Source organism: Hyposmocoma kahamanoa, unplaced genomic scaffold (assembly GCF_003589595.1).
Source record: "Hyposmocoma kahamanoa isolate Upper Pololo Valley unplaced genomic scaffold, ASM358959v1 79, whole genome shotgun sequence".
Classification (NCBI taxonomy): Eukaryota; Metazoa; Arthropoda; class Insecta; order Lepidoptera; family Cosmopterigidae; genus Hyposmocoma; species Hyposmocoma kahamanoa.
This window is the reverse complement of record NW_020653993.1, coordinates 438,255-458,375: the sequence shown is the minus strand read 5'-3', so window position 1 is coordinate 458,375 and position 20,121 is coordinate 438,255. Positions and strand designations below refer to the sequence as shown.

Here is a 20,121-nt window from a genome sequence, read left to right as displayed (position 1 = left end):
TGTCGGACGGAGTATGGAAGTAGACTCCCAGATATTTTGTTTTGCCGACATGAAAGTTAATTCTACGAAGAATGACTTTTTCGTTTAAGGTACATATTGTTGTCAATGTGCGGTGCGTTTCACAATATTCATTACGTATTATTGTGAAAACTAAAAACAAATACAATAGTCAAATTTTGTTAGCTGCTTTATTTTGTGGTCAGTGAATTTACTTTATCTTATTTAAGTATTTTGCCTGCATTTGTTTGTTACATTATTAGAATTTATTTGTAGTTTAACTTAGTTATTACAATTATTATTTTTCAGTATTCGATAAAAGGAAAAAGAATTTTGTAAAATAATTTTAATTTGGCTAGCAATTTGTTGACTGTACCTACACTGTTGTTAATGTTATGATTTTATGTGAATTATAGATAAAATACTGGAGTGAAACATAGTCTTACATTATGGCTCTAAGGGTCGTATTCTAGAACTCTACTCAATGCTCAAGTCAGGATTGCAATGGAAACACAAGCACTGGAAATACGACACTAATGGTAGGGACTGGAGTATGATTTCGAGTGCTTTAAACCATACTCAAATTCTGACTTGAGCATTGAGTAGAGTTCTAGAATACGACCCTAAGAAGGAAAATTTAATAGGAAGTATAAAACTTACCTGGTTTGCAAAGTATTTAACGAATTTGCGAAAAACAACTTTATCTCATAACCACAAAACTTGTTCTAAGACATACTTGTTTACTACAGTAGTTTTCCGCATTTATTCCTTTTTAATGTAAAATCAAGTCACGTTTATTCACAATCTTACAGCAATCCTCTGTGGTATGCGTTTTTTTATACTGTTATTACAGTCCGTAAAGTCTGTTCAAATACTGTCGTATGTCAAAATCGTGCTTCTGGCGACAGAAATAGGTAAGGTGGCAACATTTCCCTGGATTGAAGTCTTTTCACAAGGAGCTCTACTGCTATTCAAATTCTCCTTTATTAATGAATAACTAAATATTCGACCCATAAATATCACATTATTCGCAATAAGATCTCTTCTCTTTTAATTTCACAATTTTGAGTTACGACATTATTTGGTTTCATTCGCGTTGTACAAAAGGAAACTAACGCCGGAAAGCGATCTTGTCGTATCTCGAAAAATAGGACTTTACATCGGGGCCGAAAATCTATTAAAAAAATATTCTCTTTAATTTGAATTAGTACAAAGTCAATTTTAAAGTATGATTATATACATCCTACTTTAAAAGTTTTTCGGCCTCGGTGTAAAGTCCTATTTTTCGAGATACGACAAGATCGCTTTTCGAGATACGGCGTTTGTAATTTATATAATGGCTACATTAAAATTACCGCAATAGAACTATTTCGACTCATCCGTAGAACAAAGATATATGTGCAAGACTACTTGTTCTCAGGACAACTGTACTGTACTATCATTTCGTTTGTTCTTCGCTGTGGATGTCAGATCGACAGTTGTTTGATTTTATATTTCCGAAACGAAATAAGGTATATAAATTCTCAAAATACCTTTACACGGGCCTTAGTTTGAATAACGAAATTATTCTCGTAATGTACCAATTCTCTTTTCGCTATACAATCACAACGGACTCTGTTCTTCGGATGAGTCTATATTTATGTTATAAATAATAAGTAAGCATGTTGTTCAGTAATATAACCAGTAGTGCGATTCACGTAAGTTCAAGCTATCAAAATATCGTTGAAGTTACGTAGTCGTTCGATCGAAGTCCTATCCAAAATGGGCAATCACGTAGCACTTGAACGAACGTTGGTATGAGTAGAATCGAAACGTAACGACTAATGACGACATCTTGGATTGCGAAATTTGACATTTAGTCGTCGAAAGTCTATTTAAAGAACTGTCAAAATGGCTTGTCGTTTAGAGTCGAAATAAGTTCGATTCATATACCAGAATACGCTATAACGACATCGCCATTTTTTTGTATAATTTTTATAATAATACTAAACTATCGTACATAGTTATTTTTACTTGACATTGGCAAAATCATTGATTATTTCGATGGGGTCATAACATTTAAAAGAAGAAGACATTTGGATCGAACGACTTTAAAATGGGACTCGTTGACGTTCACTGTCACGCGTGAATACGAAAAAGCTGTTCAACGACTAAATCGCTACGATATGATAACGGTTTGATTACTTGAATCACCCCACTGACCCGACTCTCGTGCTCCGTCCGAAACATGAAACTGTCAAATAAGTAAAAGTAATACACGATCAAATTAAAAAACGCATGATGCGATTGAAGCTTCATATTTGACATTGCCTTTTAGTATTTGGTCGAGTATTACTTATTTGACAGTAAATTGTTTAGGACGGAGAACGAGAGGATGTATACCTGCAGATTATAAGAAATGTTTTTACTAAAAAGTTTAAAACTCCAGAGAAGCTCCTGAATTTGATTTCAAACCAATTAATTTGTTATTGTTTTATGTATTTCTTACTCTTGAGGACAAAATATTTCTGTTTTTCGCTACAGTTACGTTAACAAATTCTGAGAAACCAAACAAGGACCGGAAGACCGTTAAAACGCACAAGACAAGCGAACGGCTCCTTTCTTCTTTATTACTGGCAGCTTTGTCAATAACAATCTTTGTATTTTCTAATAGTGAATAATGTTTACTTTTTCAAATTCTGAGGTTATTGATTCACATAAAAAATATTGGAAATAAAATTAGATGTACTGTGTTTTATTCTTCATATTTTTGTTGTAAATAAATGATTATCAGGGATATATGAAAATAAATATTTTTGTATTAAAACAGACTTATTCTTTTACTACTTGATACTCATAGAACAGCTGCTTCTTAACTGGGATTCGACGATTACATTAAGTTACGTAAATTTATGAATGTCCGCTAATGCCGAAGGAAATATCGTGATAAAACATGCATATGCTTAGAAAACGCGCGATGATCTATGGCCTAAACCATCTCCTTGCAAGAGACACGTGCCCTGCAGTGGAACCTATAATGTATCTATGTTGGGATAGTTCGCGTGTAGTTGTGATTTGTTCAAGTTACTTTTGTACACACTTCTTTATATTACTTCAGTGACATGTGCGCAACAAATTTTCTATTAGTCAATAATTCAGCCAAAAGACGTCCACTGTTGGACATAAACCTACCTACTACCTACCGATAAAATTCACGAGTTTTTCTGGGCGCAATCAGATCTAGCTGGGAGACGATTGTCGAGATACAAAAATGGTGCCGCCGGAACAAGTTTATTTCAGCGTGGATAGTAAAACTTCATAACGACTAAATCTAGTTTTTTAACTACCTACTTTTATTTAGTGCAATTAGATCTAAGCTACGTGCTGTGGTTTTCGAGATTGAGGAACGGTGCACCTGGAATAAACTTATAACGACTAAATCTAGTTTCTTAGGACTAGAACCGAGTAAATTGCGATTTTTTTTAGTGCATTCATATCTAAGCTAGGTGCTATAATTCTCGAGGTTGAGGAATGGTGCACCTTGAATAAGCTTATTCCATGGCATAGTAAAATAGCCGTTTTCTCGTGGTCTTACACACCATATCTTTGATACGGTGGATCGACCAAATCTAGTGCGATGAAAACTGATCTGGGTTTTTCCTGATTAATCAAATTTCAAAAATGCGACAATAAAATGTAATAAAACCAATAAAATAAATGCTGCAACATTTATTACACCTTCAAATAGCTTACAAAGTACCCATTAGTACTGCGGAACGATTCTGGCATATTCAAAGACATTTTTTGCAAATGTTCCAAGCCTGTACAGAGCATATTCTTTGATATCTCCGTTGAAACCACACCTGGGTCCGAGAGCCAAGCTTCAACATCCTCATTGAGTGATGATTCAATTTTATAAAGAATTTTCGTTAAAAAATTTGACTGCAGTTTCACTTTATCGTCGTCAATATGGTCTCCGGTGTTTCTGAGAACTTGTAACTCTTTATCCATAACCCAAATGAGTAGATATTGCTTCTTGTTAGCTGAAACTGTGCATTCAAGTACAATTTTGCATGTCACTGTGTATTGCAGGCCCAGGTTGAATTCTTTAGTCAGTTGTTCTATTGTGTAAACAAAGTCGTCTATACGTTGGTTGTCTGACGGGTTCTTGTGCACAAATATGCTTGTTTCTGTATTGTTTTGTATTGTTTTTACTTCTGAATGGAAAAGTTTTACTGTATTATCCTTATTTTTGAGACCAAGCCAAGCTAGGCATCTATTGCAATGGTACACGTCTCTTTTTGAATTAAACTTGTTCGTTTTTTCCGATAAAATAGAATTATTTATCACAAAAAATGTCAGACGGTAGAGAAAATCAAATTTACTAGGTTTCACTGTTAAATCTGTTTGGGTCTGATTTTCATGAGAATGATTGTGCCCGTGGCAAAACCATTCGGACATGTCCAAATTTGTTGATGGTAACTCCAGAATTCTATAGAATTTTATGACGTTGTCGGACACAATGTTAGAGCAATTGGAACATATGATTTTTAGTTCTTTGTTAACCTTTACATTGACTTTTAATTCATTTGTTTTCATGGATGTTTGTTCCGTATTAGCAGAAAGAAGTTCTTTGTAAAAATTCCCACCGTTCTTTGGTTCGGTTAAAATTCTGAATGAAATGGTGTTTTTATCAATTTTGAGACATGACATAGAGTTTGGTATTATGTGACAGAATTGTCCTATTGGAATTACTGTTGTCACATCATTGTCATCGTCAGAGTAGCAGTCTGATAGACTTTCAATAGAGGAAAGACTGTCACGCCTCTTCAACTTATCGTTCTCATTATTATAATAATTCAGTACAATGCAATTCGCTTGTATACTGATTTTTAGATTGCAATTTTTGTTGAAATCCACTCCTGTTGTAATGTACACGTTGCAGCTGCGCAATCTCGAGCGTAGCTCCATAAAAATATCTTTAATCAACATTTTCACTTATCAATCTAACTATCTCATGAAAAATCCTCTTCGGATCATGAAATTATTCTACAACGTTCTTATTTATCAATTAGTTTCTCACTATTCGATGTAATACGTGTTAGAAATCCATTTGTCTCATAAACGTTGAAAAGGTCGTCCATTTCACGAATGGTGAAAGGCAGAGTAGCTTTTTGATAATAATCGTTCATCATTTCAATGTTATTGATGACTGTCTCAAGTAAATGGGACTTTTCTGCATAGATCCCGGGAGCCTCGTGACGTAGGTACGTGAAATGTATATGCAGATGATAGTACGAGGGTTGGTAGTGCAAGTAGATGCGCAGTTGGGTGCCAGGTATGTTGTACTTTTCTAAGATTGCTTTCTGAAATATAGAAACATTTGGCTATATTAAATTTTATTACTAGCATTGCCTAGTGTGAATTATAATTAGATGTCCAAAATGTAAACAAAAGGTATAACCGAGAAAAGAAATGCATCCTAAATGGCACTGTCCTATTTTTGACAATAAACAAATTTAGTTATCGTTGTCAATTTAATGTCAACAATAATGAGAATAAAATATACCAACGGATTTATATTACATAAATCATGTACGACAAATCGCGTAGTTGAGAACGTGTCGTTATAGTCTGTGGTGCACCCACAGAACATTGTCGAGTTCGATTTTCATATAAAGCTTTTCGCGCAAGTTTATAATGAGAATGAAATCTTTTGAAAGTAAAACGATTCACATTTTGCATTATATATTGTTACTCAATTTCGTTCAATACAATATTTATAATCAAAAAACAATGTTTAGTTGGCGAAATATTATTTGCACCGATTCGTCTTATCGCTTCGTCTTTAGAGTATAGAACAAAAGAGTGAGCCGTCTCGGTAACACACGTGACATCTGTATAGTGCAAACAACTAGTTTAAACGCGCACGTAATTTTAAACTTGGTAACCTTTATGCAAGACTAAAATTGGAGAAAATAAGTCCGTTAAAAATAGGTTTAGCACACATTATCACTATGGCGTCGTCTGACGTCTCTTTGTTTACATTTTGGACATTTAATTAACCGACTTGAAAAAAAGGTGGAGGTTCTCAATTCGACTAAGTTTTTTCTTTTTTTGTATGTGTGATACGATATGTGAACCGATTTTGATGATTCCTTTTTTTTTGTTGAAAAGAGGGCACCTCGGTATTGATCCTGAAGAAAGAGAAATTTGAAGAAAATATTCCACCTCTAAACGTGTCAAGTTCATATGCACCCTTTTTTTTTTTTTTTTTGCATGCCACACTGTAACACGCAGCGGCCGAAGCCGCCCCTGTGTGGTCAGAGCATAAATCTTGGCAAATAGATGTATTCCGCGAACTTTTGAGGTCGGTTTTTTAGTACTCTACTGAGTATAAATAATCATTATTCATACTATAGGTACTGGCTTATGTCAATATGAGAAATTCTGTAAACTTTTTCTGAAATGTAAATTGCATAAGATTCTTCCAGTATTATAAATATTTTGTGACTAATAGAATTTCTACATCATTGTATACTAATTTCAAACAACAACAAGTGGGCAACTTTCAGTCCAGTAATTCATCTCGAAATAGCGCACGCGTCACAGCTAGCCAACAACAAACTAGAAAATCTGCTTACCTTTCCTTCGTCTCTAACTCTCTTCAAAAGCGGTAGATGAGTCTCATTCAAATCCCTCAAAGACTTAATGCCTCTACGTCTGACAATTGCTAACAAATACAGTGTCTCCTTTGTTACCCCGTCCCACTTTAAATCAGGTACAATTAAAAATCCTTCTTTTTCACACTTGTTATCGTAGATCACTCTGTCTTGTTCTTTTTTGCCGTCCAAGATATTGTATACCCACTGGAAAATAATATTGCTGATTTATTTTATTTGTACGGCAAAAAGTTTGTACACATTTAAAGAATCAACAGTTAATAGTTAGAAGCTTTCCTGGTGATCCATAACACAGGTTTTTTTACCTAGCTTGGACAGCAGTCTCCCATTTTAGCATTGTTTAAATTTATATCTGTACAAATTGCCATTTTAGTATTTGTAAGCTATTGGGTGAAAAAAAAAATACATCAAAAAAGTTTTAATGCATCTGTGCTGTTCAATTGCAGTAATGCTTTTAATGTTTTTAAGCTTTTTTGCATAATTGTATTGCATTTTGTCATTGTAAATCTCGTAATTCATGTGAATTACAAGACATATCACAATCTATGATTGTACCTTTAATTTATATCTAAAAGAGTTCAGAAATTATATTATAAGCTTTAATTGCTCTATATAGCGCTCGAAGAGTAAAAAATAGTTTTCATCCAAAAACGGAGTTACGAGGTTTTCAAATTTAGCCAACTATTCATAGGGCCTTACTGCAGTAAAATTTTTAACAGAAATATAATATTATAAATTTATTATAGGATTTCTGACTGCTAAGGCCTTACAAATCGTAGTAATGAGAATGCTGTGTAAAAAAATTATATATTTCCTGTTACCTGTATATTAAATTGTTTACTCTCAATATGAGGCAATGTCAGTGTTTGATACAACTCTGGAGTCTCAGAAACGAGGTGGACTTCTTGCCGACTGTATTTCACGATGTGATTTTCAGTAGCTGGGAAAATTATAGTAGCTCTTAGTCCTGGAAAGAACAAAGTTCACAATTAAAAATAAACAATATACAGAATACAAATTAAAATGTTAAAGGTCATGGCCCACCAACGTATAAAAACCATGCCCATGGCATACACAAATGAGAAATAGCTGGATTTAAGAAAAAGTGTACAATTTTTATACAAAAAATTAATGATCACCCAGAGAATGATTTAGGTCTTAGTTCTACTACAAATGACCGCGCAGTTTTTTTTCATACAATTAAATATTTGCATATATTTAATTAATAATAATAAATTAAAATAATAATAATAATTAAAAATAATAATAATATATATATATATTTAATTGTATGGAAAAAAATTTATATATAATTAAATATATTACTAATAATAAGGCACACACTTATAGCCCCACAATAGAAATATCAAATTATAGCTCAAAATTCTTTTTTACATAAAATAAAAAGTGGTTTAGATCTTCATAATTTAAAACTAATGTGGTTTTTGTACGCAAACATCCATTAACCGGGTCAGATTATGGGCCATGATCTTTGCATTATAAAAACAATGATATGGAGCGTGACGTTAACAAGTTCTTAAGTAACAAAGGATGAAATCTAAAGATATTTTAGAAAAAAAAGTGGAATGAAACACCTATTGTAACCTCTTAGATTCAACACCTATTTTATCTCCATACAAGTTTATGAAGTAAATTGATTTAGCAGAAGTAATTTAGTTATAAGATCTGTCAAAAGACTGTTTTCAAGATACTTTCAATCAAGGTTTGCAGTGGCAGTTATCTCGATTTTGATATTTATCTTGGTAATTATAGAATTAATTGGAACAATAAAACTAGCAACATTGTGCCGTGTGTCCATATCGGTGACGCATAGAAACCAGTGTTGCCAGTTTAGCGACATTTTGTTTCTATTTAGCGACAAGAAAAAATTAGCGACTTTTTTGGCGCCTTTTTAATTACGTTTCGTTATGTTTCGTCTATTAACATTTAATATGATTTCATCTTATCTCATATATTTTCTACTCAATGGTAGGATTATATTGGTTTTTAGGTTGTAAACTATGTCTGGACACTGTCTCAGGACACTGCGACTGATATCTCCAGTGCTAGTCTGGATAACTAATAGAGGATAAGCTAGATATCCTCCGGTCTATCCAGTCGCGCAGGAATAATGGGAACTGGTCTTTTATCTGTGACATGACCATAAAGTTCTTGCCAATGAAATGAAGTTTATGATGGGCACCATAAGAGTAGAATTTCCATAAGGAGTGGAAATATAGTTTTAACGACAACTTGCGACTTCTAAGCCTTCTGTCTAGCGACAGAATTTGCGGTAGTCTAGTTGGCAACTAAAATAGAAACGTGTCAAATGTCAATCTCATAAAAAGTTACAAACCAAATTGTTTATTCCAAAGATTTTTCTTCACGTTTATTTAGTTTTCTCACTGTCAAAAATTAAAGAGACAAAGCTATGAATCAGAATAGATAATTATCAGTTATACATTGGATAATTATCAAAGAAGTTAAATTTGTTGATAATTTTGAACCCTGCTTTCGACATTATTGATGATTTTAACCAGAAAATTACAGTACTTTTCGTGTTGGATGGAAGTTGACAATTGTGTTGTTATATCAATTTCATTCTTATGTATTATGTGCAATACTTAACGGTAAACAAATATTAACATTATATACATATATACCGTTAAGGTAAAATTTAATTGCAGTTACTAAACACTGCAAATTGATGAGCAAGAAAATTATAATGTCAAATGACACATTAGAATGGAACGGGTTACTAATGCCATCGTCAACCTGTAAGGGCTTTAGTAAAATTTCTGACTGAACATATTTCTGAGAACAATGGAGCTACAATTAATAAGCAATAACAAAATAACTAATGATTTTGAAGAAAAGTGATTCAATAAAGGCCCTATTTATAACACCACAAATACTTGAATAATTTCTGAATATATCGCTTCCTGGATTTTTCCTATTACAGGCAGTTCGTAGTATTTATAAATATCGGTAAAATAATTAGGGTGCTTGCAGACTAAGAACAAGCACAAAGACCTAATATGTATTCCTGTTGTCAATTTAGTTTTAAAAATGAACACAAGTGTGTACGTCTCAAAATATGACCACAGTGCACATAAATGAAGCATTCAGTAGCCTAGGTTTAGCGAAAAGAGAATGCAGAATGCTTGGTCCACATATTTTATTGTAAAAAGAGGCTGTAACAAATAAAATTATAAAAGAAATGTAAATAATATAAAACACTTCCTATACAAGACTAAACAGAATACACAATACTCATTCCAAAAGAGCCTATAAATCTATATTACTTTAATAGTAAACATGTTTAATTTAGGAATACATGACGCACACACTCAACATAGCCCTGCACTGGGGAAACCCGGTATCCTGGGCGCCGTGGATCGAGTTATAAGACACAATAGAAATAAATGTAGGCCATCCAAATATTTTTCGTGGCCTGGGAATCGAACATTTACAAATGATGGCAGTGATGAAGACTCAAACCAACCTAATAGCGAAGGAGATGGGCAATTGAGAATGATTCAAAATATTAAAAGTGGTCACGAACCAGTAAAGACGGGTGATAAAAAGTGGGATGGTGATGAAGGTGAACATTGTCACAAAGTTTTGTCATTACTAAACAAGCTAATGCCAGAATTGCCGAGAAACAAAATGGTGGGACATGAAAGCAATGGAAACCTTCAATAGTTGCAAATTTCAGCAATAAATTTATATCTCTAGAACTCCTCCAAGACGAGAGTAAGTCTGTTCACTACACAAGCCAATTTCAAAATTGAAAATTTAACACTGACACTTATTCTTAAACAACTGCCACATGTAGATTAGGCTAGCCATGTTGAATTTATTATGTATAGTTTAATTATGCTATGTTTGTACAATCTGTTTGATTTTCTTAAGTTGACATTGTGATATGAGAAATGTTACACTAAATGATAATAACTTACCATTATTATTATACTTAATGACAGAGATAAAATAATTAAAAGCACAAAAGCAAGTAGTTGACTAATTAATAATTATAGAGTCGTTTATTATTGCATACGTGTACGTTATCAACTATTACACGATTTTAACGTAATAATTCGATTGTAGCACGAGGCGCAACTAGTTTAGAAGTTCAGATATATTTCGCGATAAGATTGAATGGGTTTTATACAGTAAATGTGGCTTTTAGAATCGAAACAAAGAAATAATATCAGAATTGTCTTGATGACTAATCGTATAACAAGAACCTTGGAAATATTGAAAGTGAAAATGATATTAAGTGGGAGTAAATAAGCTCTTACCGTTAATGGAAGATCGAGGGAAACACTCGAAATTGCCGTAAATATCGTTCTGGAACAACGTGCGAAGCTCTGAATCCTCAGAAAAATAACCGTTTTCGTCTAATTCTTCTTCTTTGAAAGCATTTTTCTCTAATACAATCAAACCCACGCCAGTTTTGTCTTTAAATTTTCCTTGCACACAGACCGTTTTCCTATTTGTATTGTTGTTCAAAACTTTCTCCGGAATAAAGTCTTCTAACTTCAACTGATTTTCGTTTACATTGTTCTCATGTAACTCGGAAATTTTACGTTTTTTACAACAAATCTGATCCGAATCGACGTTTTGACAAGCGCCGTCGGACATTTTGTGCCAGTGTTGGTAAAATGAAAATTAATTGGAATACGTTTGAAGCTTTGGATTCACACTTTTTGCCTTGATAATAACGCCATCTGTTGACGAGTAGCTAATAGTAAGAGATTTTGATACTACAGAGCAGATGGCGCTACTGTACTATGATGATACTGAAAAAATGAAAATACAAGGAGAAAAATATTTTAAATTTAACTTTTTTTGAAGTGTATTAATAAAGATCTTTAGTAAATGAAGTAAGATGTTAGTAGTAGTACTGGAATTTTACAAGGAACAATTTGTCGACAATGCAGTAAAACGTCGCCGTCGCTCGTCGTGATGAATTGATCACTTAACGTTGCCTCAATGAACTCGGAAATCTATTCATCTTTAGTCCATCATTTTACACAGGACGTTTCAAATATAAGATCCAATAAAATTATTGATGTTCGTGTAGTTATGCTCGTTATGTATGTCGTGCTCTTACGTTCGCATAAAAGATGCCTGTACATGTACTGTACATTCTGACCTTAAGGCGAAATGGTATCGTGATAGCGTAGGCTTTGAAGCGTGAGATGCAGACGCGGAGAAATTCATTGCATGATTTTTGACATTTGCATTTTATAAATAAAATATAGTTTCTAAATAAGCTCCTATCTATACCCCTGAAGAATTTATTACGGAACAGAGTAAACAAAATTACTATAAATTATCTATAATTACAATCAAACGAAATTGGTTTTCTGTAGATAAACGTAATAAAAAATTAAATTATGTTTAAAATTATTTATGATACCTAGTGACGGGACGAACAAGTTGGCGCCTGATGGTAAACGACACGCCTGTCCATGACAGTTTCAGAGTGAAACACAAAGATTTGAGGGGCACTGCCACTGAGACATAAGTTGATAAGTCCCATGTGTATACAGTTTTGTAGAACTTTGTTATTTTTTTATCGTGCGAAGTTTAGTTTTACTGCTTCCGTGGCCGAACGGTTACCATGCCGGACTGCCACGCAGAGGTCTCAGGTTCGATTCCTGGGCCGGGAGAAATATTTTTATTATATTGTCTATGTGTGTGTTCATGGCACCCGCGACACAGGGTTTTCCTAGTGCGGGGCTATGTTGAGTGTGTGCGTTATTTATTTATTTATTTAGTTAGTTAATAAAAAAAAAATTGTAGAATTCGAAAACGACCTTAAAAATATCGAAAATCCGATTTGTGGTCAAAATACATCAAAATATATATTTTGGGTCTCCCAATCTGCAATGTAACATGGTACAAAACTACGAAACAATTATTAACACCCTATATACAGTGCATACTGACCCCTTACAAAAGCGAGATCAAAGGTCGTAACGCAGTATAGTCACAATGTGCCATCATATCTCGAAGTATACGACCAATTGAGTTATTGAAGAATCAATTGCCTTTCGGGCTTTGTCGTTTTGATACAGAATCTCTTAAGGTGTACATACGTGGCGATGTGACCTCTTTTTTCTACCTTTTTATCACCCTTCTCTCTGGTTCTTGGCCACTTCCTTTTGAAATTTTCAATCGTCCTCTTATTCCTTTTCTTCGTCAATCTTTTCTTGCTTCGTTCCGTCTGTCGTCACTCCCAAAGAGAATTACTATTATGTCACTTCCATCAAAATTCTCGACCCGAGTGGACGTGCTTTCTCTCATCATGTATCACTCCATTCTAAATTTTCAAAGCGAGAGGACGTGTTTTTCTCTAGTAAATGATTTAAATGTAAATTATTTTTATTGTACGTTTATTAAGGGCGTAAGGTGTTTGTGCACATACATCACACACATTTTTTTAAGCGTACCGTAAACAGTTTCTGATACGTCAAGAAATATAATGATAAACCTCTACAATGTCATTATCAGGGTTCATATGCCATACCCTTGTTATAATAAAGTCACATGAGATCTTATGTCAAAAGTGCTTTTATGACAATGACACGATGGCCATAAAAATAATACGAACTTTATGTCGTCACAAAATAAGAACATGAGGCACCTTTTAACCTTTGTCATCGCAACGTAAGTAGGGATGTGAACTAAGAAATAAACATATCGGTAACTAAGTTAAACCATTCTCACGAGAAATCGATTCGAAATTTTATGTGTCTGTTATTAGTTTAGACTATTTTTTCGGTTCATTGGTTTTCAGTTCTAAATAAATTATCATTTATTTAGATAGAGTTTAATATAAATATTACGTAAATAAGTACAATGATCACAATGACAATCTATAGTTAAATAGCAAAATTCTGGAGCAAAACAAGAAAGACTTCAATAGTTTAAATATTTATTCACTTTCATCAGAAGATAAGCAAAACCATCAGTTGAGCTAGTGTCACAGCATGTATTTTATTTTAATTATTTATTAGCACTGATTTCAATAACATTATCAGATACATACAGAACCATAACTAGTTTGACTCAATACTGGAGAGTTTATCTCTGATCACTAACAATTAATCTAAAACATTATTAAGTGGGTATAATTATTTATTATAATAATTGATTATCAATGTAAACATCTCTGTCAAAATTATTATCAAAAAGTGAATATTTTTTTATATAAAATTGATTTGATTCGGCGATTAATATTCATTATAATACTATTATAAAAAAAATGAAAAACGTAACTGTTTTTAAAACGTTTCCGACTTAACTCAAAATTACATTTAATTTTGGAATTCGTCCGAAAAATCATACTTGAAATATGTTCTATCATACTAATTAGGTAATCATAATGATTCACTAAATTAATGTATTTTTTTAAGTTAATAATTGTTTGTTGATTCGCTGATTGCATTCAAAATTACATACTGTCGTATCCTTAGCTGTCAAATAGGGCTTTTTACTTTACTTTTGTTTATGTGAAACTTTATAACTCCTATTTAAGGATAAAAGTTATCTTTTAATTTCATTTGTACCTTCAAACCTTTCAAAAGAAGCCATTCTCTCTGTATTAAGCTCAAGTTAGTCTCTGAGTGAAACTGCAACTATTATGGATCGGTATGCTGCTTACCATGGCACATCGAGTATATAACCAGAAATAGAGACGAAATAAGGGCCATCCATCCCTGGCATCTCATCAGGCAAATGGGCCTTATATCACTTTTAAATATAACATATTACAAATATAGGACTAGGAGGATTCGTGAAGGACAGTTTGTGCAACCTCGGACTGTCAATTATGACGGACGAAGGCTAAACAAATATCTGGTACCACATATTTTTAATAATATAGGTTTCCTTAGGAAAAATCCAGTAAGTAGTGTTCTAATTTTAAAATCTAAATTAAAAAATATATTATTAGGAGTTAGTAGAAGTTAAGTCTAAGTTTAGTTATATTTATTATATTAGTTGTTTGTTGTTTTTATTGTGCGCTATTAATTCATTAATTAAGAATTAACATATAATGTGTGAGAGCGTGCTCGCCAACAAACTGTTTCCAGTTTGGCGGGAGATGTACTGTTGTAAATGTATAAACTTTTTTTGAATAAATAAAAATGAATAATAATCACTTTTAAATATCAACTCTCTTTTGTCGAAATAGTGCAGCGCCAACAACTGATCTGTGTGTACAGTCAAGAGCACATCAAGCTTGGCACTTTGTACTTTGGACCATTCTTATCGTAAGCGGCATAGAGTTGGATTTAAGTCGTAAGTGCGTGACTTGACGTGCTCTTGACCCTGTACGTCTCCGTATATTCCAAAAATATTCTATATTTATTGTAATAAAGATAATATCTCGAACCATGAGGAGCTGTTCCATTCGGTAGTGTGGGAAAAACAGCATACCATTTAATTACAAAACAAACGGAAACAATTTCATCGGTTATTAAATATTAATATGTGATTTTTCAGTTTTCGTCCATTATAGCAAAGCTTAAGTTAAACTGGTCTGTTTGAAGTGAAACAATTGACGAAACTCGTCAATTGTTTCGAACTCGGGCTAGCCAATCGCAGTGCAGTTGTCACAGTAATGATTTGGCAGAATGGTTTTCAAACAAATTAAATAAAATTTCGTCTCTATTTCTGGTTATATACTCAATGCCATGGCATGATTTGTTAGTTCCGTCACTTGATATTATAAAAAAAAGCTATGTTTGGTGATTTTGAACCAAGATATGTAAAATATTGATAAGTTATTACAGTTTTATTATTTAAACGATAAGCGTGAATCGCCAGTTTCAAATAACGACATAAAGTTTTAATTTACAACAAATGACAACGAAACTAAAACTTTTAACATCGAAATAAACTTTTTAACTTTAAACGGACTTCGTAGTAAAGCAATCGTAAAAGTGTTAAATCATTGATGTTCTATTTCTTTTTCTTGTTTAATTACGTCCAATCAAGCTGGCGGCGTATCATAGGGCTTTTTAAAAACATGTCTGACCCCAGGCATGAATTCAGATTGTAAGTTATTATCCATAACTGGCGTGTCATCTTCTTGTAACATCTATTTTTGATCAAATTAATATTTATCATGCTCCTTCTGACCGTGTACTTGGTGTCGAGGTAGTATGTCTTCATTTCTCATCTGTCTCTATCATTCGTCAATTCGTTTATTTATTGCATTGTTACATTTATATTATTTTAGGTACAATGGCTTGCTAATATACATGTGACATCCTGTAAGGGCATGGCAAAGTGATGAAGGCACTTACTCATTACAAAATTAATAAAATAAATGTGATCATATTAAATAATCATTACAAATTATACATAAGATAAAATGAGAAAGATACAATGTTAATGCTGTGCACTCGAGTGAAATGAAAAACAACTCTAATTTCTTAATAGAATGACGTACATTTATCTATCAAGACAATTATTATGCGCTAGTTACACTCAATTAAAATTTAGTCTACCACACTTCCTCCAAAAGCTGACAAGACCGACCGATTAGCCCTTAGAGGACGAAACAAATAAAGGAAGATCAGACCCACTCTTTTAATATAATATATACATTAGTTTATATAGTTTTCTTACATTGATCCGAGCAGGGATTGAACGCGGGATCTCAGAGGTGGCGACATCGTGAAAACCGATGTGCAAGCCACTCGACCACGGACATCGTCAAAGTGTTGCAAGGTATTTCATTGTAACTGCTACGGTTTTGCTGATTTCAGCATCCGTATCCGCGGATAATCTGCATAAATTAAAGACCCGCATCAACATCTGCATCCATCGATGCTGATATTCATTGCTGATGTTCGAGTCGTGACATGATCGAAAAGGCACGCTAGAATAATTTACAAACGTTCCAGAAACAGTCTATCGGTAGGCTATATGATGAATTTACTTTATTGCCAACTTTTATCGAAATGGATTCAGTAATTTAGTTAACTATAATACACACTCTGTCTATTGGTGGAAACCGCATGAAAATCCGTTCAGTAGTTTTGTCTTTGTTTGAGTTGAGACAGACGCGGTAGTGATAACATGTATTGATTATACATTACATTATACATATGTAACATATCTATAGTGATTTATAGGAACATTATTGTTATACGATGCGGTGCAGTGCGGCCCGCCACAATGTGCGTGAGCCTTTAGAATATTTAGGTACTTTGAGTTATTTTTTGTTATCATCAGTGAATTTTCACGTTAGGCCGTCCCTAAAATGAAAATCCGCCACTGTATGCGGATGCCGATATTTGCAAAAACCCAGGATGTGTTCAATCCCTGACCGGATCATTTCGTCGCGTTTATTTTAAATACCAAAAAAAGCATCCGCATTAGCGTCCGCTGATATGTAAAAAACCTGCATCACGAACAACCATGGTAACAACTACGGCCCTGTACGATACAATACCAGCTCGTTAGTATGGGAACAAGACGGCCCTCAAATAACAGCCTTAATTACGAAAAACACCTTTAATAAAAGTAAACTAATAAACGATAGATCATATCAAATAACACACGTGCATATAAATGGTTGCTACTAAAAAAAATCAATTTAAAATTAAGTAGTTTATGTCATTATGCAATACAAGGAAAAGGAAATTAATAACTATTAAATGGCAATGTAAATAATATTATTTATCTAAATAAAAAAGGTGATAATGGTAACACTGTTGATTATCATTCAGAAGAATACATTGTGCGGTTGGCGGTTGTAATAATTATATAAAATAAAACAATGGTAAAATAAAGTTTAACTTAAAATTATTTTTACTTAAAACTCAACAGATACAGAAATTTAAAAACATAGTCAGCTACAGAAGATTATACACCAAATTGCGTACATACCTAAATATCAGGTGGCGAAACCCAATTAAGTTTATCATAGGAAATAATTGAAAGATTTTTTGTTTTTATTATCAAGTGGCGGGACGAACAAGTTGCGAGCACTCCTGGGCACGATGGTAAGGGAGATCAGAGATCAATCACAGAGATCAGAGAGACACAGCTACCTGTTACGCCCGTCAACCTGAGACAAAGTTGACAAGCTTACTTACCCTTCAAAACCGGATTACAGTAATCCTCACATTACTGTTTAACGGCTGAAATAGGCAAGGTGGCAGTCCTTCTCTGGACGAACTCTTTCACAAGGAGCTCTACTTCTTCGTCTTGGCGTGTCGACTCTGACGTTTATATTTGTGAGGACCAGTACTTAGCGACTGAGATAATATCAGTGGCGTTGTACAGGTCCTCGCGTGTGCAGGTGTAGGGTCACGCAGGGCATGACAAAAGATGTGTCCATTGTTTGGGGAGAGACACCTCACGGACATGCTCTCTACGAGCTATAACCCCACCCGTGCATGCACTTTCGTGCTTCGGCCGACTTGAGTCGGCAGTCTATTTAGGGACTTCCAAAGTTTGCCAAGGCAGATCATGCCCAGGAGGGAGGTGTTCCGACAGCGGGATGAGTGACTTCCAGAGACTTATACGGGCCTGCTTAATTTCCCCGATCAGAGGGTATACTTCTTTAATGAAGCTATGGCGACTCTTTAGCCTCTGGATTACCGGCACGTGATGGTGTAATGGGTGCCGCGGGTCAGTCTCTTTTTTTAAGCGTTACGGGGAGCTAGTCACGTCTCTACGGATGTCCGGAGGGGCAGCACAAGCCAACAGGTACAGCATACCGATAGGGGTTGGTTTTCTGTCGACAGTCGACAGTGTTCATTACTTGACTGTAATTTAGTGTTTTTTTTAATGAATCTACATTTATATGAGGCAGACATCATACTTATCGATACGGAAACGGCTTGAGTCGATTAGAAAAAGCTTTATTTTCATGCAGTAAGAGCCTTCTCTCCGCACTGAGGTAGGACGCTGTAGAGATAAGATGTGTAAATAGGGTTTCAGGGATGTTTGTCTAACCCAATGTGACTGCGGTGCCCCAACACAGTCCATGCAGCACTTACTGTTGTGCCCCTTGTGCCCTAATACCTGTACGAGGGAAGATCTCTAAGCGGTCACGGGCAGTGCGGTCAAGGTAACAACGTATTATTCAGGGTCAGTAAGTCCAATAAAAGAAGTATCGATACGATAAGATGAAGAAGTAAGAGCCAAAAAGGTGCGTTTACTTTTTTAAGTGTGGCAAGTCCGTTAACCGTCAATTTTTAAACTGAAAATAAGAAAGCTAACGTCAATAAAGTAAGGTTCAATTTTGAATAGAGGATGTCGACATTTTTGATCATAAAGCTTTCGTGGTTTGTTATAATTATTAACACAAGGTCGAATTTCACAAATTTTTGTATATGCTTGTTGTTGGATCTTTGTATTTGGTTTTTCAACGATTTTTAGGCTTTAGCGCCATCTATGAGAAATCTATGAAAGTATTTCGTCACCCAGTTAGGTAACCTTAATGCTACCAAGCCCTGGCTAGAGATGTCGCCATTAACTGTATTTAAATTTGTATTGAATTGATATTCATTATTTTTTTGTGAAATTACTCCACTAGTTTGTTATAACTATTAATAAAGATCGAACGCTTAGAAAAAATTCGTAGTTAGTCACTAAATGACTAGCACTAAAATAAAAATAAATCACATGCTGATAAGAAACCTGTAATTAGTCAAAAACATTTAACAGTTGTAACAAAGTTGAGAAGTCTCATGTGTCTGTAATTTAACCAGCAGCAGGTTGCAGCTGTAGAGCTTAATTACAATCAGCCACTAGTTTTTTAGACGGAGCTATAATCGACTCTATAAGTTGTAAAATTACTATCGCTGCTCATAGCCTAAGCTTACAATTAAATCACCTACATAAAAAATATCTAAAATCGTTTGAAATAAAACCAATAACTTGTAATTAAGAAATATTAGAATGCTAATGAGTATTAACCCACGTTTGTTAATGTAAGCTGTTAAATTAAATAAAAAAGGTTTCACCTGCTTACGTCCGGCCATATGTTAATAAGATTTGTATAGTTTTTACTTAATTATCATGTAAAATAAGCCCATTCAATTTGCTTGACAAGTCCGTTGCGTATTCGATAAACATATAAATTTGTGAACGTTTTTTTGCAGGACAAACACCGTATGAATGGTTCTGTATCTAACGTATGCGCCACTATTTATTCGGTAAGATTTGTACTGCAAATAAAATCCCGTGTCAACGGGGGGTAACAAGTCTCAAGTACAGTGACTTACAAGATTTTTGACTGGTCGCGAACAAGTCGAGGTGGGCCTTACTAGGTTTTAACGTTTCGAAATCTGTGATAAATTGTGAAACTTTGAAGCGGGTCTCACCGCAATTAGGTCAGTATTTAGGTACTATGGGAGTATCTACCATTCCGATAAAAGTTACTCCATTACGTATTTCTCCTGCGAGGTAAGGTGGACAATCC

At 34.1% G+C, this 20,121-nt stretch overlaps 2 protein-coding genes across 2 annotated transcripts; both read right to left on the bottom strand.

Annotated features, from left to right (window-relative positions):
• Nucleotides 1-3,696: 3,696 nt before the first annotated feature.
• LOC113233595 lies at nucleotides 3,697-4,995 on the bottom strand. Its single transcript, XM_026468744.1, has one exon. The coding sequence runs from the start codon at nucleotides 4,966-4,968 to the stop codon at nucleotides 3,709-3,711; it is 1,260 nt and encodes a 419-aa protein (XP_026324529.1). The 5' UTR covers nucleotides 4,969-4,995; the 3' UTR covers nucleotides 3,697-3,708.
• Nucleotides 4,996-5,010: 15 nt separating this feature from the next.
• LOC113233596 (m7GpppX diphosphatase) lies at nucleotides 5,011-11,306 on the bottom strand. Its single transcript, XM_026468745.1, has 4 exons — nucleotides 10,964-11,306; nucleotides 7,481-7,626; nucleotides 6,621-6,845; nucleotides 5,011-5,342 (listed from the first exon to the last, which is right to left on the bottom strand). Exons 1-4 carry the CDS (start codon nucleotides 11,304-11,306, stop codon nucleotides 5,037-5,039), a joined length of 1,020 nt encoding a protein of 339 aa, XP_026324530.1. The 3' UTR covers nucleotides 5,011-5,036.
• Between the last annotated feature and the right edge of the window lie 8,815 nt (nucleotides 11,307-20,121).